Raw genomic sequence first — 26,207 nt, 5'->3', positions numbered from 1 at the left:
TTGCGTCATAGGATGGAGTTTTATTGGGAGGACATTCTGGACAGGCTCCCAGCAAGAGTCTGGCAATGGAGCATGAAAATGAAAGGGCCTGGAATGAGGGAGGGTGCGGCCTCTGCTACACAAAGTTCACCTGGCCCCCAACTGCCTCCCAGCCTGTTAGCTCCTGTGCCAACTCCTACTTCTCTCTCTGGTTTTCAACCCAAATCCTAGAGCACAGGGCTCTTAGCTCCTCCCACCATTTCCACCAGGCTGCAGGGGAGTCACTAGCCCACTCCAGAGTTCTCTCCTCTTGGTCCCTGATTCGCAGGGGCACGTCAGTCCTTCTTGGTAACTCGTTCTCTTTAACAGCCCGACACAGGGCCTCCAGGAAAAGGACAGGAGCTCACTCAGCCATGGACAGGGATGCATCTGGAGCAGGAACAAGGATGCTGACGACATCTGTGTCTGCCCTCCACTCTTGTAAGTGCCGGTAAGGCAGTACCCAGCCACTGGGGGTACGGGTGGGGGTGGGGGTGGGGGGGAATGAAGGCATCTCTTCTTTCAGGGGCCAAATCTGGCACAAGGATGTCTTCTTAGGCAACTCCACTGCCTGGCTCACTCTCTCCCTAGGAAAACACCAAACCTTTTTTATTTCCTCAGTCTTAGTGTGAGAGTGATCATCTCTTCCAGGAAGCCCATGACCAGAATGGCCAGGGGCACACCCAGGCCCTCAGTAGATGGGCACTGAGACAAAACATGGCCTGCTGATGGCATTCCCAACAATGTCAAAAGTCCCAGGGCTGAGCCCACAGTTGGGAGTCCTTTGGAAGTCCAATTCCAAATGGCTTCTGTACTCAAAATAAAAACTACATTTCCCAGTCTCCCTTGTAGCTTGGAGTAGCCATGTGACAATACTCCAGCCAATGGGAAGTGAGTGGGAAAGTCCTGTGTAGCTTCTGGGTTGGGTTCACCATGGGCATGGGTGTGCTTCTACCTCCACTCTTCCCTCTTCTGGCTGGAGGGCATGTGGACAGAGCAGGACAATGGTGAGCCTCACAATCAAAGGCAACATTTTAGGGATAGATAAAAGGAAGATAGAAGGATCATGAGCCCCATCATCTTAAACCATCATAACAGCCAGACTAGCATGGGAGAGAAAAATAAAATTCTATCATGTTGAAGCCACTGTATTTGATCTCTTGTTAGAGCAGACTGGCTGATACTCTGCTGAATACCGAGTGCCTTGGCGAGCCTCTGAGGATGCTGTAATCCAATCAAAGTCCAGGGTGGCTTTCGAGGAGAAGGATGTGAAAGGGCAGGGCTTCCTTTGCGGGAGAAATGGAGAGAAGGGAGGAGATCCAGAGAAGAGAGAGTGAGAGAAGTGGTCATCATGATCGGCTCGGTGCTCTTCAGTGTCCTCCAGGGTCAACACCCTCCTGGGTAGACCTCTCACCACCCATTTTTGTGGGGTGGGGGGGCAAGAGGCTTGGGGCCAGGTCATTGAAAGTCAGATGTCACAGAGCTGTTTTCATAGAGGCAGGCAGGACCCAATGTTGCCTCATTCACATTCACAGGCTGGAGTCATAACAGATGCTGGCCACCTTCTCCTCTGGAGGGCAGGTAACACCACTGGTCAGCCCAGGGGTGGGGCACAGGATGAGGTCTCACATGTGGCTGCATCAGGATCAATGAGCTTCCCAAAGAGAACACCCTGGTTACAGGAGGCCTCTGGGAGCCAGGGAAGGCTCCCAGGCCCCTAGCCTTAGGTAGGGTCCCAAGAGGATTGGTGGGAGTGTGCATGGCTGGAAGTGTGACTTGGAGCCCTGGCCCACCAGGTGAATCAGCTGCAGAAGGGACACACCACAGGGGAGGAGAAACTGACTTTCACTTCTGCCCAGGTGATGGGCAGGCTCGGGAGTGGGGAAGAGGCTTCAGATCAAAGGTGAGGGAGTCAGAACATGTGTCTTGGAAATGGAGGGGATGCTGCTAAGTCCAGGAAGTCTCCCCTAGTCCTCTAAGCCAGCCACCAGCAGACAGAGAGATTCTCTCTGCCCCAAGCAGAACAGGGCTCTCCTATCTCCTGAGGGGCTCCTGGTTCCCTGCATGCTCTCCCCAACCTCCCCTTGGTCCCAGGCACCATCCCATAAATGACAGCAGTCTCCAGATGCCAGTCGGCACTGTGGGTTAGCTGGGTATTGTATCTGCCCGCGTGTGTTGAATGGATACCTGCGTGGTCTCTTTCTGAAAAGTCATCTCCACCGAATTCTCGCCCATGCTCTGCTTATAAACACGCCTCCTTCTGCAAGGCCCAGAGTAGACTCAGAGAGCCTTTCCCCTCCCCACCTGCTACCCCCATTCCTCTCCCACTCCCCACAGGCTGGCTCCAGACCGCCAGAGTGGTGGAGAGTGGGTGCTTCCTCTGTCTTCCTCCCTAGCCCTTGCTTTAGCACAGCCAGGGCAGAGAGGAGGAAAGAAGAAAACTACAGCAAGGAGGATTCAGGGGCAATTCTAGAGGGGATTCCCAATTTGGAGGGGCAGTCTGAGAAGTAGGCAGCCTGTGAACTTGATAGGAGGTCCTAAAGGACCTGGGGGAATTTGGGGGGAAGATGAGCTGGGCTGCCTTACCCCAATCTTCTGGCCCACCCCTGGCTCCAGACCTACCTCCAGGTGTAGTAGGCCCCCAGGCCCAACAGCAGGAGCAGGAGGCCCACGAGCACTCCCAGGACCCAGAGCAGCTGCTGGAACTGGTGCAGGCGGTGCAGGGCTGGAACACAGAGGGGGACTCAGGGCAGCCACAGCTGCAGGCCCCCAGTGCTTCCTTCCAAGGGGACCCACCCAAGATGAAACCTTCTAACTTCTGCTTTATCTCTTCATACAAGGAAGCCCCTAGCAATCAGTTTAGAGTAGACAGGCAAGTTATGCTGCAGTAGAAGGGATACGGGGAAGGAAGCCTTTGGGCCTAAGAACTGGGCTTTTGTGCAGAGTGGCCTGGGAGATGGAGCCCCCTCCCCTTACCTCTGACCCCAAAGTAGGTGGAGGTAGAGGCAGAGCCCAGAGCATTTGAGGCAGAACACACGTATTCCCCTTGGTCGCTGGGCCTCAGTGCCTCCAAGTCCACCCTCAGGGCATTGGGGGAAGCCAGGACATGGATGTGTGGCTCTGCAGGGGCACCCTGAGGCTGACTGGAGGCCACCAGTCGACTGCCAAGGTGGAGAGTCAGGCTGGCAAGGGGCTCGCTGTCCACTCGACAATCCAGGATGCCCCGGAGGCCATTCTCAGGCTCCACGAAGACCATCATGGTGGGCGTCTTGGGAGGGTCTGTGAGAGGAAGGGAGTGTGGTGATTGCAGAAAATGACCACAAATTCCTCCCTCCCTGCACCCATGCACAGTGACTTTGCTGCTCCTCCCATTAAGATGCAGAACCTATTTCCTCAGTCCTTGCATCTGTGACTCAGTTTGATCAACTGAAGAAAGAAGTGACATTGTGCAACTTCACAGCCAGACCTCAAGAGACCTTGTAGCTTCTCTTCTGCTTGTTGGAACACAACAATGTGGGAAGCCCAGGCCAGCCTGCTGGGCACATGTGGCCCAACCGGCAGCCACGAGTGTGCAGTCATCTGAGACCACTGGACAACTGCAGCCACATGAGGTGTGAACAACAGAAGAACTCCCCAGCTGAGCCAAGCCCACAGAATTGAGCAAATAACATGGCTTTTGTTTGAAACAGTAAGTTTTTGGGTGGCTTATTATGTAGCAATAGCTGACTGACACAGTGTAGGCTTTGGTGAAGGCTGGAGTGGGAGACCAAGACTGATGAGGGTCTATTGTGTGCCAGACACTCAGCATGCTTTATTTCTTTTGGTTTTCTCTTTTTTTCTTTCTTTCTTTCTTTCTTTCTTTTTTTTTTTTTTTTTTTTGAGACAGAGTCTCAGTCTGTCACCCAGGCTGGAGTGTGCTGTGGTGATCTTGGCTCACTGCAACTTCCACCTCCCAGGTTCAAGCGAGTCTCTTGCCTCAGCCTCCTGAATAGCTGGGATTACAGGTGTGTGCCATCATGCCGTGCTAATTTTTGTATTTTTAGTAGAGACGGAGTTTTGCCATATTGACCAGGCTAGTCTCGAACTCCGGGCCTCAAGTGATCCACCCACCTCAACCTCTCAAAGTGCTGGGATTACAGGCATGAGCCCCCGTGCCCATCCATTTATTTCTTATACTATTTGCAAGATGAGGTGAATGATGTATTCCCCATTTTATAAGATCACACAACCAGACAGCAGGAGAGCCAGGATTCCAACCCAGAACTCAATATCCACGAAGTCTTCACTCTTGGCAGACAGAAGAGGAGGAAGAACTGAGGTGGGCGTGTGAGGTATGGGGAGACTAAGGCAGGGGAGGAAGTTCACACTCACAGAGCACACGGAGCATGACCGGAGTGGAGGCAGCAGCCCCAGTGGGGAGCTCAGCCAGGCAGTGGTACATCCCAGCTTGAGCACGAGCCACGTGGGTGAAGGCGAGAGTGGGCACAGGGTCCACGTGCAGCCGCCGGTCATTCCAGAACCATGCAAAGGTGGAGTTGCCCATAGGCCCAGGGCCACCCAGGAGGCGGCAGCTGAGGTTCAGGGCAGCGCCCTCAGGCACGTCCAGGCCAGGCTCCGCCACCACGCGTGCACCTGCGGGTGGAGGATAGATAGGTGGTTGGAGATCTGTAGGCCTCGGGGGTTGGAGCCTCTGGGTGGACCTCTGAGGGGCCGCTGCACATTGTGGCAAGGTCTCAGTCTGACTTGGGATTGGGCTTTCCAAGGTGGAACTGTGCCCCCTCCAGTGGGAGCTGTGCCTCCTCCATCAGATTAGGCTTCTCAAGGCAGGGCTTTCTCAGACCAGACAGCCTGCTCTAGTGGGAGCTCCAGCCCCTCTCATAGACTTGGACCCAACAGCATCAGAGCCCCTCCTCCTCCCCCTCTCCCACTCACCTTCTACCTGCAACCGCCCAATGGTGCTGATTGAGCCCAGCAAGTTTTGGGCTGTGCAAACATAGGTGTCATCACCTGCGGGCACCTCTTGCACCTGCAGCCGTAGGGCATTTCGGGCCACCTGGACATGGCCTGTCCCTGATGCCAAGCTGTGGACCCCGCCGCTCGTGGCCAGCACCTTGCCATCATGAGATAGGGCCAGCTCAGCAGGTGGCTCACTGTCCACAGTGCACTGTATCACAGCCATGGATCTGGCCCTGGAGTCCCGGAAGGAGGACAGGACAGCGTCCTGAGGGGCATCTGTGGGCAGGGAGGGCACAGATGGGGGCCTTGCTTAGGCACCCTGCACTGCGTATTGCCCAGTTGCCTGGGATTGGCCAGGTTGAAGCCTCTGGACCAACAGCCACTTCCTAGAAGTGACACCTTCCCAGGAGTCCTATGGGCAGAGGACTCCAGGCAGGGCTTATAGGACTGTCTCTTTCTCCAGCACCTATGTCCTCATTCCCCAACTGCCCATTCCTGGGCCCACTGCAGTCCTGTGCCCACCCCCACTAGAGCCCAGAGCACCCTCCAGCACCCTCCTCCTGGGCAGCCCTAGCCAAGGACCCCCTGCTCACAGAGGACTTGCAGGGCAGCAGGACGGGAGCTGCGGGTGCCCTGGGCATCCTGGGCCTGGCAAGAGTAGGCGCCTGCATGAGCTCTTGTGGCCACCGGGAATGAGAGCGAGGCAGCTGGACCCTCCTGCAGCCAACGACCATTGTGGTACCAGGCATAGAGGGTGGGTGGGCGGGCAGCAGGGTCCTCACAGGTCACTGTGATGGGGGCACCTTCAGGCACAGTAGCCTCTGGAGCCAGGATCACCCGCACACCTGTGTGAAGGAGGCCAGGATCAGCTGGGTCCAGCCAGACACCACAGTGGGTTTCCATCTCAGTGGGCTTGGCCTGGGCCCTGCCTCACCCTCCAGACGCAGCTCCAGGGATGTGTTGGCCTGGCCCAGAGGGCTGCGGGCAGAGCAGCTATAGAAACCCTCGTCACTGGGCTGTGGCTCCCGCAGCTCCAGGCGCAGAGTGTTGGGGACAGAGGCTGCTGTCGAGGAGGCCAAGAGGCGACCGGCGTGGCTGAGGGCCAGTTGGGCAGGCGGGCGGCTGTCCACAGTGCACAGTACCAGGGCCATCTGCCCACCACGGCTCTCCAGGAGGTAGGTCAGGCGCAGGTTGCGGGGCGCGTCTGCAGGGCATGAGAGGCTTACAAGGAGTCACAGGCGGCAGCCTGCAGGAGGCCAGTTTGCAGGTGGCATTCAAACTCAGGAGGGCCCTGGCTCCCCACCCCAATGGCTCCCAACCACCCAATCTGAGGCACTGCTCCTCTGCCCAGACAGGACTCACCCCAGTGCCCCCTACTCTAATGCTCCTTGCCCAGTTCTCCACTAGCTACTGGGTACTAAGTTCCCCACTGGACACCTGTGGGGTTCTGGCCATGCCCTGATCCCTGTGGGCTGCTGTCATTCCTGCCAGCCCCACCCTGCATCCAGCCAGACTCACAGAGGACGTCCAAGGTGATAGGTCTGGAGAGGCGGGGTGCCTGACCAGGGGGGCCCACACCACAGCGGTAGGAGGTGGCATCCCTGACTGTGACATTGGGCAGGGGGATGGAGCGGCCATCCAGGCGCTGCTGCCCATCCTGGTACCATGTGTAGGTGAGCTGGGCCGGGTGAGTGGTCCACACAAGGCAGGTCAGGTTCACCAGCTGCCCCTCCCGCACAGTGGTCCCGGGCCACATCTGCACATTCACAGCTGGGGAGAGGGAGAGCACAGGACACCAGCGAGGGTCTCGAGGCTGTGTATAGCAAGCCACCTGTCTCCATGTGGGTGAGCTGCCCTTACTGCTGGGGAGCCCCTTGGCCTCTGGGAGCCCCAGGTGGCCCACCTATAAATGGGGCTCAGAGGTCGAGCTTGGGAATAGCCCACTGGCTCCTGAGTGGTCCCCAGTGGAGTTCCGCAGAGTCCTGGAAGGCCCTGAGCCCCTCCCTGACCATGGCTGGGGGCAAATGGGGAGACTGCAGACCTCCCCTCCCCTGCTGCACTTTCTCCTGAAATTCCCTCTTTAGTTCTATCCACTGGGCATGCATGTAAAATTTGGTGTTTAAAAAAGGTTCTCCCATGAAACTCAAGTCTGGAGTCCACCACCGTTAGGAAGGGTGGGAATGGGGATTATTCCTACGCCTCCAGGCTTCTAGAACCCTGTCCCACCTCCTCTCCTCTTTTAAAGAAGACATACACACACACACACACACACATACACAGACCTTGAGCGTCGAAGTCAGCTGAGGCCGAGGCCTGGCCCAGGGTGTTGGAGGCCTCACAGGTGTAGACACCCTCATCCTCCAGCATCGCCCCATGGATCTCCAGACGCAGTGTGTTGGGGGCCACAGCCACCTGCAACCTGGGAGAGCTGCTTTCAGGTCCCCCCACACCTTGTAGGGTGGAGGCCACGAGGCGGTCCCCATGGAGCAGCCGCAGCTGGGCCGGAGGGTCACTGTCGACACGGCACAGGAGGAGGCCCAGTCGCCCAGGGCCTGTGTCCATCAGGGTAGTGAGTGTGACCTGGCGTGGGGCATCTACACAGGGTGGGGAGTGGTCAGGACCCAGTCAGGGGGTCCCTCATCCAGGGCCCTGTCACGTGACAGAGCCCAGGACCAGGGGACTGCATTCCTTCCCCAACACATGGACAGGATAAAAGTCCTTACAGGACACGTGGAGGCTGACAGGTGCAGCTAGGCTCGTGGTGGCTGAGCCTGGGGCCTGGGCTTGGCAATGATAGGCCCCAGCTTGTGTCAAAGTTATGGCTGCAAAGCGGAGCGTGGCCGAGGTCGACTCCTGGAGGGGCTGGCCATCCCGAAACCAACGATATGAGGTCCCCTCCGGGACTCCTGTGGGTACCTGGCAGCTCAGGACCACAGCCTGGCCCTCTTGGAGCTCAGGTGATGGTGACACCTGGACCCAGGCTCCTGCAGGGGAAAACCAAGAGCAGGTGAGGGCTCTCCACCACACCTCCCACAGTCTGGGACCATGTGCGTGTCCACCTAGGACTACACAACCCAACTCCGTGAGTTGGAGCCGCAGCCCCCTTCCAGACCACCGCCAGGGCCCACTCAGCCCCATGCCTTGCTCCTCCTGCTCCCCACTCTCCTGCACAGGTTCCATGCTGGCATTTACCTCCCACCACCTGGTGGGATGGTTTTACTGTGTCAGTCATATCTCGCCTACCAAAGCGTAAGCCTCATGGGCACTGGACTTGTGTGACCTGTGACCCCAGTTCCAGGCACTGTGCCTGCATGTGTTAGCTCCTGACAAATGTTGGTTCAACCCATAAAGCACTGAAAAGGGAGGGATTTAGATCATCCCGGGGCCATTGTCCTAACTAGGAGATGGACTCAGCATGGGTGACCGAGGGCTTGGAAGGGAATGTTAGCAGCTATGTGATCTTGAGCACCCTCAACAGGCCGGCCCTACATCCAGACTCCAGGCCACTGGAGCACAGGAACTTGGGACCAGGCAAAGGGCAGCTCCTCGGTGGCCTCTGGGTCTGAAGCAGGAGAACCCCAGGATGCAGGGAGTGAGATGGAGGGACAGCTGGAATGCTAAGCAAGAGCACAGACCACGCCTGAGACCACAGCCAGCAGGGTCATGCAACTGGGGAAAAGCTCCTAAAACTCGAACCTTCAATTTCTCCCTGCGAAATAGGTATGCTAAGTAAGAAAAGATACACAGAACCAAGGCTCAAAGTAAATGTCCCAAAATTGGTGCTGTCGGTCACCGTGGTGGAAGAAGCATGTGTGTTCCTTTGACCTTTGCATTATGGGTATTATCTTTCCTTTGTCCTGGTTTATTTGTTTAGGGAGAATTTTGTTTTGTTTTTGTATTTGTTTTAAGACGGAGTCTCACTCTGTCATCCAGGCCAGAGTGAAGTGCAATTTCAGCTCACTGCAACCTCCATCTCCCAGGTTCAAATGATTCTCCTGCCTCAGCCTCCCGAGTAACTGGGATGACAAATGCCCATCACCACACCTGGCTAATTTTTGTAATTTTAGTACTGTGTTGGCCAGGCTGGTCTTGAACTCCTGACCTCAAGTGATCCACCTGCCTCAGCCTCCCAAAGTGCTGGGATTACAGGCGTGAAACATGGTACCCAGCCTGAGGGAGGATTTTTATAGAGACTATATATACATATATATACACACACACACACACGTATATGTGTATATAAATAAATATGAATATATTGTGCATAAGAATATGCATAATGTATATTTGTATGTGTATATATCATACATAAACATATATGCATAATATAAATATATATATTTATGAGAATGTTTACTATGTAACAAAATTTTATGATCACAAAGTAAGTTATTTCAGAAAGAGCTCCCACCAAGCAAGCCACCTTGTGAATTGCCACTGCCTCCTAGTGGCTGCTGCAGTTATTACAGGTGAAAATATCTAGCAAAGGGAGGCCTTCTGCTGGCTGGCTGGGAACTGCCCTTACCAGGACTGAAAAAGACACATTTCTGCATAAAATTCACAAGACCCAGCCCAAAGTCTGACCAGAGTAGCCCCCAGGGCATCAGAGTCTACCATATCTTCAGAAGACTGACACTCACCTCGGACCTGGAAGAAGAGTGAGGTGTTGGCTGATCCAAGAACATTTGTGGCCTCACAGCGGTAGTTGCCAGAGTCCCCAAGGCCCAATTGTCGGACCTCTAACTTCAGGGAGTTGGCCTCAGCCTTAGCCTGGAGCCGACCACGGGATGGGACCTGGGGACCCAGGCTAGTGGCCAGGAGGTGCTCCCCATGGAACAGGGCCAGCCGGGCCAGGGGGCGGCTGTCCACAGTGCAGACAAACATAGCCATGTGGCCCTGGCCAATGTCTAGGAGGGCTGACAGCTTTGGAGGGTCCGGGGGATCTGCAGGAACAGAGTGAGCTGAGGCCATGCAGCCTAGCTCACCACATTACAACTGCCACACTATGTCCCCCACCTCCTGCCACACACATAGCCTAAGCCACATTCTTCCCTCCCCAAACCCCAACCCAACCCCTGGTTCTCCCCAGACCACCCCTCCACCCTCCAAGTCCCCAGGCTGCCCATGCTAGTCACCCACAGAGTACACTCAGGAGCACAGGAGTGGAGAGTTGGGCGCCAGCCTCGGTGAGGATGCGGCAGGCGTAAAGGGCAGCATCAGTTCTGGCCACGGGCAGCAGTGTCACAGTCTCCAGGGGACCCTGGGCCCACAGCACCCCATTTCGGAACCAGGAGAAGTTGGCAGGGCTGCCGGCAGCTTCCCGGCTCACGTTGCAAGTCAGGTTGGCTTCTGTGCCCTCCTGAAGCGTGTGTGATGGTGCAATGACCAGGACAGTGGCTGGAGAGCAGGCAGCACAGGCTCACTGACCACCCCCTGCCCCCAGGAGTCAGGGGTCCAGCCACTCGTCTGGAAGGAATAGGAAGGAGGCCCCCTGGGGTGCCCACAGGGTTGGGGAGAAAAGCGAGCCAGTTCACAGGGCAGCCTGGGAGAACTGGGCCCTGGGGACTGTGCGGGCTCTGGGCAGAGAGGGTTGCAGTACGGGGAAGGAGGACAAGGCAGCCCAACTGTCCCAGCTGGGGAGTCCTTCCTCAGAGACCAGCTGTGTACTGTGTCGCCTGTCCCTGGCCTGAACAGAGATCATGGGAAGGAGCAGCTCTGCTCTTCCTGAATGTGGAGGAGGGCAGTGAGGGGTCCCCACAGCTGCACAGAGTGGTTTTGCCTGATTAGATCCTCCCGGGAGCAGAACAGTCCAGAACTCCAGCCCCTGTCCCCAGGCCGCCCATTCCCTGCCCAACTCACCCTGGCCATTGAAGGTGGCTGAGGCGGAGGCGTTGCCCAGGGCATTGCTGGCCTCACAGAGGTACAAGCCCTCCTCCTCCAGCAAAGGGTTGTGAATCTCCACGCGCAGCAAGTTGGGGGCTTTGGTGACCTTCATGCGTGGGGAACAGCCCCCACAGGTGCTGCAGCCACCCCCGGACGGCAGGGAAGTGGCCACAACACGGTCCTTGTGGAGCAGCTGCAGCCTGGCGGGGGGGTCGCTGTCCACACGGCACAAAAGGAGACCTTGCCGTCCAGCCCCGGCCCCAGCGGCATCGAGGTCCAGCCTGGTGGTGAATGTTGGTTGGCGAGGGGGGTCTGCAGGGAGGAAGAACATGGGCAGTCATCCCACGGTCGCTGCCAGGGCCCCACAAGCCTGGCTAGGCTCCCAGAATACATTGGACAAAGGCAGATCCCTAGGGCTGCCCCAAACAGCTGTGCAGACTGTGCACTGCACAAGGGCAGCCAGACCAGGGTGGGTGGAACTCAGCTCATGCTCCTCAAGCTAGGCTGGGCCCTGATGCTGACTGAGTCTTCCCAGAAGAAGGAGCACCATTTTCTAGCTCAAACAAAGGTGCCGTATGGGCTGACTGCCACCTTGCATAAGTGCCATCTGCTGCTGAGCAGGGTGTCCACCTAGCAGTCCCTGGGGGTCGTGCTCTCTGCTCCCACCCTGCACCTAATGCCTTACCACGAGCCTCCCCTCAAGGTCTGCCCTGCAGCTCATCTCTGATCTCCAAGCCAGATCCTGTGATACTAGCGAATGCATAGAATGGCCTCTTCCTGAAGGCTTCTGGAGACAGGTGGCCAAAAGAGAGCCATCAGCCGCGGCCCCCATGTGATCTCACTCAGACACCAGAAAACCTTGCAGAGGCGACTGCCCTCTGACAGTTCTGGGATGTGGCTCCGGCACATGCGTGTCAAGGGAAGCCTCTGGAATCAGGCCCTTGGTCTCATATGGAGCCTCCCCTCTTGGCGCATGCAGAGGGGCCATCTGTCCCTGTGCTGAGGGGCTTTGCCTTGGTGCCTATGGGAGCCCAGCGTAGCCTGTGGGGCATGTGCACAAATAGAGGAGTGTGGTGTCCCAGGGCTCACCCATGAGGACAGAGCATGGATGTGGTGCCCATGCTTAGCTTGAGGCTGGGACAGAGGAGCCCACAGGGCTGGGATTGGAAGGTAAAGACGTGGAGAGGTAGAGAAGGCCCCAGCCTCATTTCCTAAACTTCAGCCCCAGGTAGAGAGGCCCATCATGGCCAGGCCTGTGACCCAGGCCTCCTGATGTAAACCCTGGGGCAGGGCAGGGCAGGACAGGGTTGGGGGGCCTGTTGGAGGAGGAGGAGGTGGGGTGGTTGGTGGGTCCCGGCAGGAGGCTGCAGCAGGTGGTGGCTGCTCACAGAGCACAGTGAGGATGGCTGGCGAAGAGGGGCCACTGGCACTGTGGCCGTCCCGGGCCCAGCAATGGTATGAGCCGGCGTCAGTGCTGGAGGCCGCGGGGAGCAGGAGGCTGCTGCTGGGCCCCTCGTGAAGCAGGGCTCCATTCAGGTACCAGGAGAAGCGCGCATCAGGCGTGGGGCTCAGGCCGCTTCTGCAGCTCAGTGTCACTGCCTGTCCTTCCACCACCTTGGCTGCCGGGCTGATGAGGAGACGGGCGGCTGCAGGGAGAGGAAGAGGCTGGGAAGGGTCCCGCGTCTCCACCCCCCCATGCTGCCCTATACAAAAAGCCCTCCAGGGTTCTCCTTTCCCCCACACTAGTGTAGGTAGCTCTGGGCTTTGTGGTGGATCAGGAGGGTTTGCCCTGGAATGCCAAATCAGATCTATTGGTAGTAGCTGGCTGCAGCGTGGTTGAAGATTCAGAGCCAGAGCCCAGGCTTATGTCCAACACCTGGCTTGACTGGACATGGTAGCTCATGCCTGTAATCTTAGCACTTTGGGAGACTGAAGCAGAAGGATCATTTGAGGCCAGGAGTTCCAGACCAGCCTGGGCAACATAGTGAGACTCCATTTCAAACAATTTTTTTTTTTTTTTGAGAAGTCTCGCACTGTCTCCCAGGCTGGAATTTTGTGGTATGATCCTGGTTCACTGCAACCTCTGCCTCCTGGGTTCAAGTAAGTGATTCTCCTGCCTCAGCCTCCCAAGTAGCTAGGATTACAGGAGTGCCACCACACTCAGTTAATGTTATACATTTAGTAGAGACAGGGTTTCACCATGTTAGCCAGGCTGATCTGGAACTCCTGACCTCTGGTGATCCACCCGCCTCAGCCTCCCAAAGTGCTGGGATTACAGGTGTGAGCCACTGTGGCCAGCTTTTTTTTTTTTTTTTTTTGAGACGGAGTCTTGCTCTGTCACCCAGGCTGGAGTTCTGCGGTGTGATCTCAGCTCACTACAACCACTGCCTCCCAGGTTCAAGCAATTCTCCTGCCTCAGCCTCCCTAGTAGCTGGGACCACAGGTGCATGCCACCACACCTGGCTAATTTTTGTGCTTTTAGTAGAGACGGGGTTTTACCATGTTGGCCAGGCTGATCTCGAGCTCCTGACCTCGGGTGATCCGCCTGCCTCGGCCTCCCAAAGTGCTGGGATTACAGGCATGAGCCACCGTGCCTGGTCACAATTTTTTTTTTTTTTATTAGCTGGGTGTGGTGACATGGGCCTGTGGTCTCAGCTACTTGGGAGGCTGAGATGGGAGGATGGCTTGAGCCCAGGAGTTTGAGGCTGCAGTGAGCCATGAACATACCATTGCCTAGGCAACAGAGAAACACCCTATCTCAAAAAACAAAAACAAAAATCTGGCTTGATCAATTAGCTACCATGGCCTCAGGAGGAGGGAAGGACAGTGCACATATCGAAAGTTGGAAGACCCTACTTTTCTTTTCTTTTTTTTTTTTGAGATAGTCTCACTCGTGTCGCCCAAGCTGGAGTGCAGTGGCGCAATCTCGGCTCACTGCAACCTCCGCCTCCCAGGTTCAAGCGATTCTCCTGCCTCAGCCTCCCAGGTAGCTGGGACTACAGGCACTCGCCACCATGCCCAGCTAATTTTTGTATTTTTAGTTGAGATGGGGTTTCACCATGTTGGCCAGGATGGTCTCGATCTCTTGACCTCGTGATCCACCCACCTTGGCCTCCCAAAGCGCTGGGATAGGTGTGAGCCACCGTGCCCAGCCAGAAAACCCTATTTTTCTATCTGACTTCCCACATCTGACTGCTAGCATAGAGCCTGCTCCCAAAGTTTCATAATTAAAAAATAATGAATGCTTCTGAGGGACTCTCCACGTTTAGAGTCAGTGTATACGCAAAGGAATGATGCAACCTGTTGTGTTTCCCTTTTTGCCTTGATTTTCAGGAAGCTCTGAGGTTGGGTCACTGCACAGCCCCTTTCATGTAACCTAGCCAGCTAGCTCAGTCCTGCAGTTGAGTCCACTAGGCTTCTAGAAGGAACGGGCTGGAGCAGGCTCCTCCTCAGGCTCCCTCCACTCTCCCTGGTTGCCAGTGCCCGTCTTACCATTGGCATGGAAGTCCAGGGTGGAGGTTGCATTTCCAAGGGAGTTGGTGGCTGAGCACTTGTACTCCCCACTGTCAGCGTCCTCCAGGTCTCGGATCTCCAGGCGCAGGGAGTTGGGACCAGACGTACCACTGAAGCGTGGGCTGTGATCACTGTCCCCGGAGGTGGAGGCCAGGATATGACCCCTGTGTGACAGCACCAGTGTGGCCAGGGGCTCACTGACCACAGAGCAGTGAAGGATGCCCACAAGTCCCGCCTGGGTCTCCAGGAAGGCTGTCAGGACTGGGGTGAGAGGCGGGTCTGTGTGGAGAAGAGAGGCGGGTCTGTCACCCTCATTCCCTGGATACCCCGATACAACCGGTGACCTCTGCACCCCTTTGTCCTACAATGCCATGGGAGAAGGGGGTGATCCCAAAGCGCCTGAGCACCTGCTGAACACACTTTTGTCCTTGGCTGGGCTGGGCACATCACTCTGCTGTCCCAGGCAGTGCTCAAGGCCACCCTGCAAGTGGGGATAGGAGCCCCACTTCAAAGATGAGAAAACTAATAGAGAGATCTGGTGAGGGACAGCACCTTAGCCAGGTGATCACAGTGAGCGTCATCAGCAATGGGACAAGCTGCCAGGGAGTGCCTCCTGACAGGGCAGAGCAGCATGTCCGTCCGCAGCCTCCCGCCAGAGGGCACGGTCTCAGGCCATTCAAGTCAGGCAAATGTGGAGTGAGGGACCCCCTCAGAACAGCAGGCCTGAACTCTGCAAGTTTCAATGTCAAGAACGACAAGGAAAGACTGAGGAACAGTCCCAGACTAATAGAGAATGAAGAGACACAATGACCCAATGCAGTGAGCGAACTGTGATTATATTCTGGACCAGAAAAAGGATGGCTACAAAAGACAGTATTAGGTCCATTGGTAAAATGATTATAGCTTAGATAATAGTCTTCTATCAGCTGGGTGTAGTGGCTCACACCTGTAATCCCAGTACTTTGGGAGGTCGAGGCAGGTGGATCACCTGAGGTCAGGAGTTCAAGACCATCCTGGCCAACATGGTGAAACTCTGTCTCTACAAAAACAGAAAAATTAGCCAGGCAGGATGGTGGGTGACTGTAATCCCAGCTACTTGGGAGGCTGAGGCAGGAGGAGAATCGCTTGAGCCCCAGAGGTGGAGGTTGCAGTGAGGCAAGATCGCACCATTGCACTCCAGCCTGGGCAACAGAGCCAGACTCCATCTTAAAAAAAAAAAGTCTTCCATCAATGCTAAATTTCCTGATCGTGATCATTGCATTGTGGTTATGTAAGAGAATGATCTTAGGAATTTAGCGGTAAAGAGCATCATGTCTGCAGCTACAGGAATATAAATATGTAGGTAGATACATAGATAGATAACATATTCATATGTATATATAGCGAGTGTGCATATATGTATATGTGCCCATGTCCACATAGAGTGGATGTGCATACACACAAGTGCCCATATATGTACACATGCGTATATGCAAGTCTATAGCCATACATTTATATATATGTATGTACGTGTGTGTGTCTGTGTAGACAGCGAGAAAGATAAAGCAAATATGCCAAAATGTTAATAAATGGGAAATCTAGGTTAAAGGTATATAATCATTCTTGGTCTTTCTCTGCAACTTTTCATAAGTTTAAACTTCCAAATAAAAAGTTTTTATAAAATAGGAGGGAGATCAAAACCTTGCCCAGGTGTGCAGAGCTGGGACGTGAGCTCAGGGCCACCTCCAGGTAAGTGGCCTTGAAGTTCCCATGCCCAGGACCCCAACCTTTCCTTGGGGCTCCACTGTCTGGCCCTGCTCTGACTGTGTCCAGTGCCACCCCACCCTGGCCACTTACGGTTGACTAGCACGCCGACAGGGCCTGACCGCTCGCTGCCATGGGCGTTCTGCACCTCACAGAAGTAGAAGCCAGTATCAGCCCTAGTGACGGAATGCAGCCGGAGGATATGGGAGTGGGCATCCTCCAGCGGGACATGGTTCTTGTACCAGCTGTAGTGGAGATCACTGGGTGCCTCGTTGGGTGTGTTGCAGACTAGCGTCACTGTCTGGTTCTCCAGGATGGGACCTGCTGGGCTCACCTGGACCTCAGCCACTGCAAGGGCAGCACAGGGAGTGATGGGGGATCCTAGCCGACTTCCAGCCCCAGCCCCACATAGTCCCCAGGTCTCAGCCAATCAGCCTCCATCTCTGCACATCCTACACCACCCACCTGCCACTACAGTGGAGCCTCCCGGAGTGCTCTGCATCTGTTTGTCTGGCTCACCAGGACCCCCTGATATCCCGCCCTTCGTGGGGGTATTGTCACCTGTCTCATGGTAAGGCAAGGCTGGGACTCCACACATGCATCCAGGAAGCACCGGGTTATGCCAGTTGCTGGCTCTGCCCTGCCCTGCCCTGTCGCCTCTCTGTCCCTGAGGCCTGAGCCCCTCCCTATTCTCTGGCCAAAACACAACCTTCCCAAGAACTCACTGAAGATGTGGAGGCTGATGGGGGGTGAGACCAAAGAGCCCACACCATTCTCAGCTTGGCAGGTGTAGACGCCAGCATCACTCCATGCTGCCTGGGGCAGGTGCAGCACACCAGTCTTGGTTTGGAGGTGCACCCCATCCTTGAGCCACTTAATGGAACTGACTGCAGGGTAGCTGCTGTTCACCTGGCAGGTGAGTGTGACCGGCTCACCTGGAAGGATGTTTCTCCCCGAGGGGCTGAGGAGGATCTTCACACCCTTGGGGGCATCTGAAAGGCACAGTGGGGGGTATCGGGTAAGGTGCTTGGGGAGGCAGGGGATGGCACACTTCTTCTTGTCCTCCTTCCAAAGCTCTGTCCTGAGGAAGTATGCCCGGATAAAACAGCAGTCCCCTTCAGTCCCCACCCAGGGCACGCTCTGTCCACCCATGTCCATCCCTTTCCTGCCCCCTGCGCCTGACGCATTCCTATGCCATTGAGAGCTGATCATGTGATGCTTGGCCCAGCATCCAGCCTGCCCCACCAGCTGTAGTTTTCTGCTTCCCAATGCTGTCCATTGCCCCTCCTCTATTTGAGGCGAGCTCCACACACAGGGCCATGGGTACCTCGCTGCTAGCTTTAGTGGCTTGTGGAAGCTGTTGGTAAGGGACCAACCACCTAGTGGGAGGGGGCCAAAGGCAGCATCAAACGAGTTCTGAAAATAGTTACCCAGTTTGTCAGGAGGCCAACAATGCAAAGAAACTGCATTTCCTGAAATCTTGTTCCAAAGCCTCTCTCTGTGTATTCAAGTGTTTTATTCTTATTTTTTTAGAACAGGGTCTGGCTCAGTCACCCAAGCTGGAGTGCAGAGGCACAATCGTAGCTCACTGTAGCCTGAAACTCCTGGGCTCAAGTGATCCTCCTGCCTCAGGCTCCCAAGGAGCTGGGACTACAGGTGAAAACCACCACATCTGGCTAATTTTTGCTTTTTAATTTTTTGTAGAGACAGGGTCTCACTATGTTGCCCAGGCTGGTCTCGAACTCCTTGCCTCAAGCCATTCTCCCACCTTGGCCTCCCAAAGCACTGGGGTTACAGGTGTGAGCCACTGTATCCGGTCTCAAGTGTTTAATATGTGCCAGACACTCTTCTAAATACCTTACCTGGGTCATCTCCTTTATTTGCTTTTTGTTGTTGTTGTTGTTTTGAGACATAGTCTCGCTCTGTCACCCAGGCTGGAGGGCAGTGGCATAATCACGACTCAATGCAACTCCGCCTCCTGGGTTCCAGCAATCCTCCTGCCTCAGCCTCCCTAGTAACTGGGATGACCGACACACGCCACCACACCTGGCTAATTTTTATATTTTTAGTAGAGACGGGATTTCACCATGTTGGCCAAGCTGGTCTTGAACCCCTGGCCTCAAGTGATCCATCTGCCTCGGCCTCCCAAAGGGATGGGATTACCGGTGTGAGCCACCGCGCCCAGCCCATCTCCTTTAATTTTTCACATAAATCTATGAGACAGGAACTATCTATTGTTATCTTCACCATAGACATGAGAAAACAGAGGCTCTGGGAGGCAAGGAACTTGCCTGAAGTTTTCACAGCTAGTGTTTGGGTGGAGCCAGCAGCCAGATGCCTGTGAGCAGCGATTGTCCTAGAATAGGCTGCCCCATTTGAGATGGAAGATGCATAACCAATGGAAACCCGGGCTTTCTTCCCACTGACTCATAGCCATGCCTGCGTGACACCCTGGTCCCCATGGTCATGAGAAGGCTTAAGGCAGGAAAGGGATAAACCCTACCTGCGCAGCATCCTCCAGTGCGGGGGAAATCCCAGGACGCTTGCTGCCAACCCTGAAGCTGCGTGGGAGCTCCTGTTCCCCAACCCTTTGTGTCTCCCTTTCTCTGCCCAGCCTGGCCTCAAGGACAAGCCCCTTCGAAGCAGTAGGAGGTGGAAGGGAACCATTTAACGAAGCCCTCGGGGCTCAGCAGTGTCTCTCCACTTGCCCTACCCTGGAGGCCCAGGTGCAGCCTGCTTTTGTGTCAGGAGCAAAGGTTCCGTTTCTGTGGGCTGGAGAGGGGCTGGGTTTTGTCAGGGAGCCACAGATGTGCTCAGCCACAAGGGTGTGTCCCCGGACAACTCACACTTCACTTGGAGGTGAATCTCGCTGTGGGCCCTATGATTGGCCACGGAGACCTGGCAGCGCAGGATCCGGCCGTGGTCCTGCCAGGACATGGCCATGTGGAGGGTCTGGAGCTGGCTGACGCCGGTGGGCTCAAACTTCTGGCTGTTGAAGGTGACAGAGCGAGCAGGGTCCTGGCCTTGCCATTGCAGTCTGACCTGCTCCTGCAGGCATGCGTAGGGGGTGGAGCAGTTGAAGTCCACCTCTGTGCCCTCGAGAAGCTCCACCGGGGAGGTGATGGTGGGAACCCTGGGCTCCTCTGAAGACACAGACAGCAGTGCTCAGGACCCCCTTTCACCACCCCTGAGATCCCTTGCCCTGGAAACCCCAGCTGAGGAGAGAGCCCTGGGGAGGGGGCTTTTAGGGGAAGGAAAGGAAAGGCGCTTTCTACTCCAGCCCCACTTGGGTGAAAACAAGGGAGAACCAGGCCTGGGCCTACGCCGGGGCTGGAACGGAGGTTGAGACTGGCTGGGCTTAGAGTCAGCACAAGGGCTGGGGCTGAGAGCCAAGGGGTCCAGAAGCAGCTTGGGAATTCCTCCCGGGGAGCAGCCAGGCCACCCCACTTATCACCTGTCACTGTGACCAAGGTGCCTTTCACATCTGACCAGCGGTTGCCCTCACTGATCTCGAAGCGGAAGTTGTAGGAGCCAGAGTCCTCGGGCTGTAGGTCCTTCAGCAGCAGGTTGCACACTTTGTGCTCGGGGTTCCCCACGAACTCGGCGCGGCCGCGGAAGTGGGCCTCCACCAGCTTGGGGTCCGCTGAGTGGCTTGCCACCTGCCGCCGGCCCGAGTAGTCGTAATACCAGATGGTCGTGATGCCATCAGGCACCTCCACGTCGGCAGGGAAGCTGAAGATGCAGGGGATAAGCAGGCAAGACCCCTTCACACCTTGCACATCCTGGGGACTGGAGACGCCCCATGAGGCCTGGCCTGGGGGAAGAATGGCAGGGGGACAGAGAGGAGGGTGTTACAGGCCTCAGGGTGCCACAGAGCCCAGAGAACTGCCCCAGGGAAGGTGCTCCAGACGGGCTCCCAAACTCTGCCCTACCCCAAGAAATGCACACTTAGAGCAGCCCTTCTCAGTGCCCCCGGGGTCAGTCCACTGCCCGAGGCTGCTCAGAGGTTTGGTAGGGTGGCTCCAAGACAGATCATAGCTTCCTGCCCAGCTCCCGGCCACTGCCCTACTGAACCCTCCCTTGACCTCAGCAACCAAACCTGTAACCCAGGCACAGTCTAATCAGCCAAGGGCTGGACTTACGAAGGCTGGGCCCTGGAAGACAGGCACTAGGCCTGCAAAGCTTACCTGGTGGGAAGAATGAGGCCAGTAGGAGAAGCTCGGGCAAGAAGCCCATAGCAGGTTCTTGTGTTGTTCCTGTTGCCTAAGAGGGTGGTGCGCACCGCACTGGCTGGGCACACAGGGGCCTCCAGGGACACCTCTGGGCACTTCAGCCCCAGCACCTGCTGGGAGTCCAAGCCTGTGTCCCCACCTCCTCTGCTGGCCAACCCAACAAGAGAGTAGGGCTCTTAAGGACCTCTGGGTCAGCCACCAGCAGAGAGCCAGGAGGCCACGTTCCCAGCTCAGGCTGTGCCCAGGAATGCCCTCACTTGGTGGCCTGCCTCAGAAAAGCCTGTGTGTCCTTTGGCCCTACCCCAAGTTCTGCTTTCCCAGCCCCTCAAGGATACCACCCTAAGGCAGATGAACAGCTGTTTCTCCCTCTTCCCCACTTCTCTGCCCCCTCCCTACCACCCAAACCAACAGGAACTGGAGCTCAGAGATGCCCAGTGACTCACTCCAAGACACCCAGCCAGAAAGATGGTTTCTTCCTGAGGCGTGTCTCCTACCACCTGCCTTACTAACTATAGGCCATAATGGGGCTTTACTGAACTTGCCAAAGTGCTGCCTTTAATAGTCACTCCCCTGCTCAAAAACCTTCTGTGGCTCCCCATTGCCTGTGAGATGTGAAAGGTCCTCATTTCCTGCCCCCAGCTCTGTCCCCATTCCCTGCTCTCCACAGACCCATTCTGGGGGCAGTTCTGTCTGCTCACGGGCTTCCTAGCTGCCCAGCTCTATCTCCACCACAAATAATCTTTGCCTACTGAAACCTTAATCAGCCTTCAAGGTGCAGCATGAATTTGACTTCCAGCTGGAACTTCTCCTTTGAGGTTCCTGTAGCTACCCCAGAGCTATCTCTGTCCTTGCCTTGTTTTTTATAGCTTGTGAGAGCCCATTTCTCAGGACCTAGAACTGAAGATATGTGCCACCAGGCATTCAGCAAACCCCTTAGTGACTAAGAGAGGGGTGAGGTCTTTAGGGGTTCAGAGTTGAGGTTCAGAGTTGGAGTGGGGAGGTGCAGGGCAAGTCTAGGTTTGACAGGTAGTGTGAGAGCCCTGTGGAACACATACCCCACAAACATGAGCTCAATGTGTGCTGAGTGTACCATATCCAAAAAGGCAGGCCCTCAACCATGGAGTGCCCCTGGTCAGGGAGTGTCTAAGGGGTACCACAGACCTGAGTCCAAAAGGAAGAGATGCCAGAAACATATATAAGTAAAACGATAAAACTCTCAGAAGAAAACATAGGTGAAAATCTTCATGACCTTGGATTAGGCAATGCTTTCTTAAGTATGAAATTAAAAGCACAGAAAAAAAAATAGGTAAGTTGGACTTCATCAAAATTTAAAACTTGGCCAGACACAGTGGCTCATGCCTGTGAACCCAACACTTTAGGAGGCTGTTCACAAACAAACAAAGCAACACAGAAAATAATAAATATTGGTGAGGATGTGGAGAAATTAAAATTATTGTGTATTGCTGGTAGGAATATAAAATGGTTCAATCACTGGGGAAAACAATTTGGTCATTCCTCAAAAAGTCAACATAGAATTACCATATGATCCAGTAATTCCACTCCTAGGTATATACCCAAAAGTACTGAAAACAGGGACTCTAACAGAGTACACCAATGTTCACGGCAGCACTATTCCACTAAAAGGTGGAAACAGGTCAAATGTCCATCAATGAATGGATGTGGATAAACAAACTGTGGTATGTACATACAATGGAATATCAATTGGCCATAAGAAGGAATGAATTCTAACATATGTGAACCTTAAAAACATTATGCTCAGTGAAATCAGCCATATACAAAAGGGCAAATATTGTAGGGTTCCAGTTACATGAAATATCTAGACTACGTACATTCAGAGACTGAAAGTAGGATAGAGGTAACCAGGGGCTGCGGGGAGGGGGAGTTAATGTTTAATGATGGCTGAGTCTCTCAGATAATGAAAAAGTTCAGGAAATAGACAGTGGTGATGGTTACACAATATTGCAAACGTACTTAATGTCATGGGTTGTACACTTAAAGACAGTTAAAACAGTAAATTTTATATTATGTATATTTCACCACATACACACCCATGTTGCCAACTTTGCAATCCTCCCTGGTCCTAAATGCTGACTTGGCCAAGTGAACGGGGAGGCTGGAAGTGGGGACAGGAAACTCATGACCTCCCAGCCCCCAGCCTATCTGCCTCAGGGGCTGGGCTCAGCAGATTCCTATGACTACCAGGGGGCACACCTGGGAAGGGGCTGAGCCGAGGCCCAGGGCTGGTCAGGCTGACCAGGCGGGACTTAGCGCACTGCAGAAGGCAGAAGGTGCCCCAGCAGGGAGCACAGTACAGGGCGGGATTGGGACAGGAAGGACACCTCTCCCCAGGGGACCCAGCCCTCTCGTGGGCTGCTGGAGTGGACCGGTCTGGCCATTTGTGGAGGCCCAGGGGCTCATCTCCAGTTCTCTGGGAAGCCCTAGGCCTCCTCCCCTTCTGGGAAGATGCCCCCCAGCCTCCACACCTGGTTCTTGGCCACTGGAGAATAGTGTAGCTGGGGCCCTGGGGCCTGGACACCTCCCCGTGAAGAAAAGCAGCCTGCTGGGCATACTGGGGGTCAGATGTGTCCCTGGCCACAAGGGATGTCAGGGTCAGCTCTACTATGGCCAGGGCAGCTATCTTGTCCAAGCTCCCCTGTTCCTCCCATTTGGGGTCCCGAAAAGTACAACGTGAACCTGATGGAAGAATGGTGGGGTTCTGGACACAGCCACCCTGGAACAGGGCGCAGGGGAGGACCCTTTCCAGGACTACTACAATCACATCATGTAGAGGCCACCTATGCTTAGCCCGGTTCCAACCCCAAAGGGGCTGGCCCCACCAGAGTCCAGCCTATTGGTTCAGCCTGTTCCACCACAAAGACCAGCTTCAGCCCAGATAACTGTTCTGGAAAGAGAAAGAGCAGGGACAGCCCAGAAAGGAGACCTCTGTCCCTGTTTGAAAGCCTGGAGTTGAGGGGACAGTGCGCACCCCGCGCCTCCCCCTGTCCCCCTCCCCCTGCCCCCTGCCCCCTGCCCAACAAGTTGGGTTGCGGCTGTGGCCTAGTGAGTACCCAGCGTCCCCTGGTGGTCGAGGCGGGATTGCAGGTCCCGGGGAAGGGAGCGGCGTGCTAGGAACAGGGAGCAAGTGGCTCTGCAGCCCTGAACCATCTTGGGTGACTCTTTTGGAAATCGTTGTCCCCCAGACAGAAGTTCCTGAGGTTCAACCTTGAGTCTCCAAGTCTTGGGTGCTCTGAAGACAGGATTCTAAATCCCCACTCCTAGTATTGGTATATGTTGAATCGGCGTGCCTTGGGCTGGCCTGGTACACAGTGGGTACTCACGTTTGCTGCCTGTTTGAGACCAAGCGCCTCAGGAGGTCTTGGAGGGTGGGCTGGGGCCCCAGGTTCCTGACCTCTGATTCCAGACGCCAAGTTCAGCTGGGGAAGAAAGGGCAGAGGCAGTTTCCCTTTGGACAGCTAGGCCCTGGCGTAGGACTCAGTTTCTGTTTCCTGACACCAAGGTTTCTCCCCAACTTCCCCATTGGGCTAGAGAAAGGAGGACACAGGGTGACAAGGCCAGCTGGATGTTGCTGGCCCACAGATAGGGAGTCAGGGTACAGATGGGTAATTCCTAGAGCAGATTACGGTCAAAATAGTGGAAATCCCCAATCACAGGCCAAATGTTAATTATCAGAGCCATAGAATCCATAATGAATGCCTATTGGCTTTGACATGGGCAGTAGAAATTTCATACTTCATTCCTTAATCTGGCTCTAAATACTTCTGGCTGGAGTGCCCACTCTCCAAACTGTGCTGGACAGCACCAGAAGCCCTCCTGTAGACCGACAAAGTGGTGATGGATGAAGTGGAATGGGGCTGGGGTTAGAGTAAGGAGAGATTATCATTGGGCTGGGCTGGGGCTGAGGTCAGGGTGATGGTCAGGTTGGAATTTTGGAAGCAAATTAAGGCTGGGATTGGGGTGGACATTGAGGTTGAGTGATGGGTGGGGGTAAGGGTGAAGGTTGGAGTTGGTTACAGGTGATGGTTAAGATACGGTGGAGGCTAGGTTGAGATGAGGATGATAGAGTCGGAGTTGCGGTTAGGGTTGGGATGATGGATGGTTGGAATTGGATGGATGAGTAAATGGTTGTGGTTGGGTGCAAGTGAGGGGAGGGTGAGGTAAGGTTGGAATAAGGGCTGGGGCTGGGGCTAAGGCAGGGTCAGCGGAGGATGATGGTCTGGGATTGGGATGCAGGTTGGAAGGATTTGGGGTGGTGGAAGCATTTCAGTTGAGTCTAGCTTTGATTAGTGCCTTGGGCTTGGGTTGGTTTGGGGTCCACCACTCACACCCAGATGGACTCCCCCCACCCCTGCCCCTACCCCACTCAGACAGTTTCAGTCCAGCCCCGCTCCTAATGCTCCACTCACCCTCCGGGCCCAGGGACCAGGGACAGCGGTACCTGCTCCACAGGAGGAAGTGGCTGCGGGGGTGCTAGACCTGCGGAGAGGAGAACAGGAAGGCCGGGCAGAAGCTCCTAGTGCAGCTGGCTCCCCAGGGCTCTGCCGGCTGAAGAGAGAAGGATCCCGTCTCGGGGGCTGCTTCCTCTTTCCCAAAGCCTTAGCTCTACTGTCTAGCCCGGAGGCTGGTCAGGGAGGCATCTGCAGGCCTTGCGCAATGCCAAAATGGGAAAGACCTCCATAGGGGAAGGCCCTCGGCAAGGCCAGGGACTTAGGGACTCCAGCAAGCAGAAGTGGGACTGCTGCGATGCTGGAGCCTCCCCAGGCAAAGTGAGAAATGGGGTGGGGGGCTCCCATTCACCAGCCAAGTCCACACCCCACTCTCTCTGAGCCCCCTAGGGAGGCTGGGGGAAGTGGAAGGGGGCTTCCTGCAAACAGCTCCTCCCTGACACCTGAGAGGGAGGCACGCGCAGCCTGGGGTGGGGACACACTACACAATGCCCTGACCAAGGCAGTTATTCTCCAAGCCATTCGGGAGCCTCGCTGTACCACTGGGTACTCTTAAGAGCCCCCAAGAGGCAGTCTCTTGTTGTGGGGGACATAGGGCCCCAATGTCCAGGACACTCCTCAGGTTTTCTCTTCCCCTGCTTACTATCCTGTACATTTTTTGGTTTTTGGTTTCTTGTTGTTGGCTTTCTTTGTTTTGTTTTGGTTTTGCTTTTGAGATGGAGTCTCACTCTGTCGCCCAGGCTGGAGTGCAGTGGCACGATCTCGGCTCACAGCAACATCCACCTCCCAAGTTCAAGCGATCCTCCTGCCTCAGCCTCCCGAGTAACTGGGATTACAGGCATGCACCACCACATCCAGCTAATTTTTGTATTTTTGTATGTTGTCCAGGTTGGTCTTGAACTCCTGACCTCAAGTAATCTGCCTGCCTCAGCCTCCCAAAGTGCTGGGATTACAGAGGTGAGCCACTGCACCCGGCCACTATCCTGTATCTTCACCCCTACCTTGGGACAGGAAAGGAAAGCCCCCGCCACAGCTAGTTACTGTTACATTACTGCAGCCCATCTTATTGAGGGGCTACTTTGTGCAGGCACTTGACATGTGAAGCAGATGTTAATTGCTCCAAGCAATCCCAGATATAAGCAACAAGACTTTTTTTTTTTTTTTTTTTTTTTTTGAGACCGTGTCTTGCTCTGTTACCCAGGCTGGGGTGTCCTGGTGCAATCTTGGCTCACTTTGGCTCACTGCAGCTTCAAAATTCTAGGTTTGAGCAATCCTCCTACCCCAGCCTCCTGAGAAGCTGGGACTACAGGCGCTTGCCACTATGCCCGGCTAATTTTTTAAATTATTTTGTAGAGACAGAGTCTCCCTATGTTCCCAG

At 55.2% G+C, this 26,207-nt stretch overlaps 1 protein-coding gene and 1 long non-coding RNA gene across 8 annotated transcripts; one reads left to right on the top strand and one right to left on the bottom strand.

The window, feature by feature from the left end:
* On the bottom strand, positions 1-24,974 carry SIGLEC1 (sialic acid binding Ig like lectin 1). 7 transcript variants are annotated; one of them, XM_009216491.3, is made up of 23 exons: positions 24,791-24,974; positions 23,705-23,800; positions 20,301-20,458; positions 19,568-19,927; positions 18,960-19,256; positions 16,839-17,105; positions 16,207-16,461; positions 14,350-14,649; positions 12,246-12,503; positions 10,834-11,169; positions 10,114-10,371; positions 9,615-9,917; positions 7,698-7,958; positions 7,257-7,568; positions 6,493-6,744; positions 5,909-6,178; positions 5,568-5,819; positions 4,951-5,250; positions 4,390-4,650; positions 2,995-3,297; positions 2,641-2,743; positions 2,206-2,278; positions 1-1,672 (listed from the first exon to the last, which is right to left on the bottom strand). In XM_009216491.3, exons 3-23 carry the CDS (start codon positions 20,347-20,349, stop codon positions 1,613-1,615), a joined length of 5,130 nt encoding a protein of 1,709 aa, XP_009214755.3. In that variant the 5' UTR covers positions 20,350-20,458; positions 23,705-23,800; positions 24,791-24,974; the 3' UTR covers positions 1-1,612. The 7 variants fall into 7 exon arrangements, with proteins under 7 accessions (XP_009214755.3, XP_009214756.3, XP_009214757.3 ...); XM_009216492.3 differs by having other exon boundaries at positions 20,301-20,455; XM_009216493.3 differs by having other exon boundaries at positions 24,823-24,974.
* On the top strand, positions 1,576-3,706 carry LOC108580647. The gene is made up of 3 exons (XR_001891997.1): positions 1,576-1,599; positions 1,815-1,921; positions 3,370-3,706. It is a non-coding gene; the product is annotated as an uncharacterized LOC108580647 (long non-coding RNA).
* Positions 24,975-26,207: the final 1,233 nt, after the last annotated feature.

Source organism: Papio anubis, chromosome 16, assembly GCF_008728515.1.
Source record: "Papio anubis isolate 15944 chromosome 16, Panubis1.0, whole genome shotgun sequence".
Classification (NCBI taxonomy): domain Eukaryota; kingdom Metazoa; phylum Chordata; class Mammalia; order Primates; family Cercopithecidae; genus Papio; species Papio anubis.
Note: the sequence above shows the minus strand (reverse complement) of the source record. Positions and strands in the feature narration are given on the sequence as shown.

Excerpts from the sequence above, each read along its gene's own strand:
- SIGLEC1 (XM_009216491.3), bottom strand. The coding sequence starts at position 20,349 with ATGGGCTTCTTGCCCGAGCTTCTCCTACTGGCCTCATTCTTCCCACCA. Across the intron at positions 9,918-10,113 it reads TGTGCTCCTGAGTGTACTCT|ATCCCCCGGACCCTCCAAAG; the intron begins GTGGGTGACTAG and ends CTGTTCCTGCAG. Across the intron at positions 1,673-2,205 it reads TTCAGAAAGAGACCACGCAG|CTCATTGATCCTGATGCAGC; the intron begins GTATCCATTCAA and ends CTCTTTGGGAAG.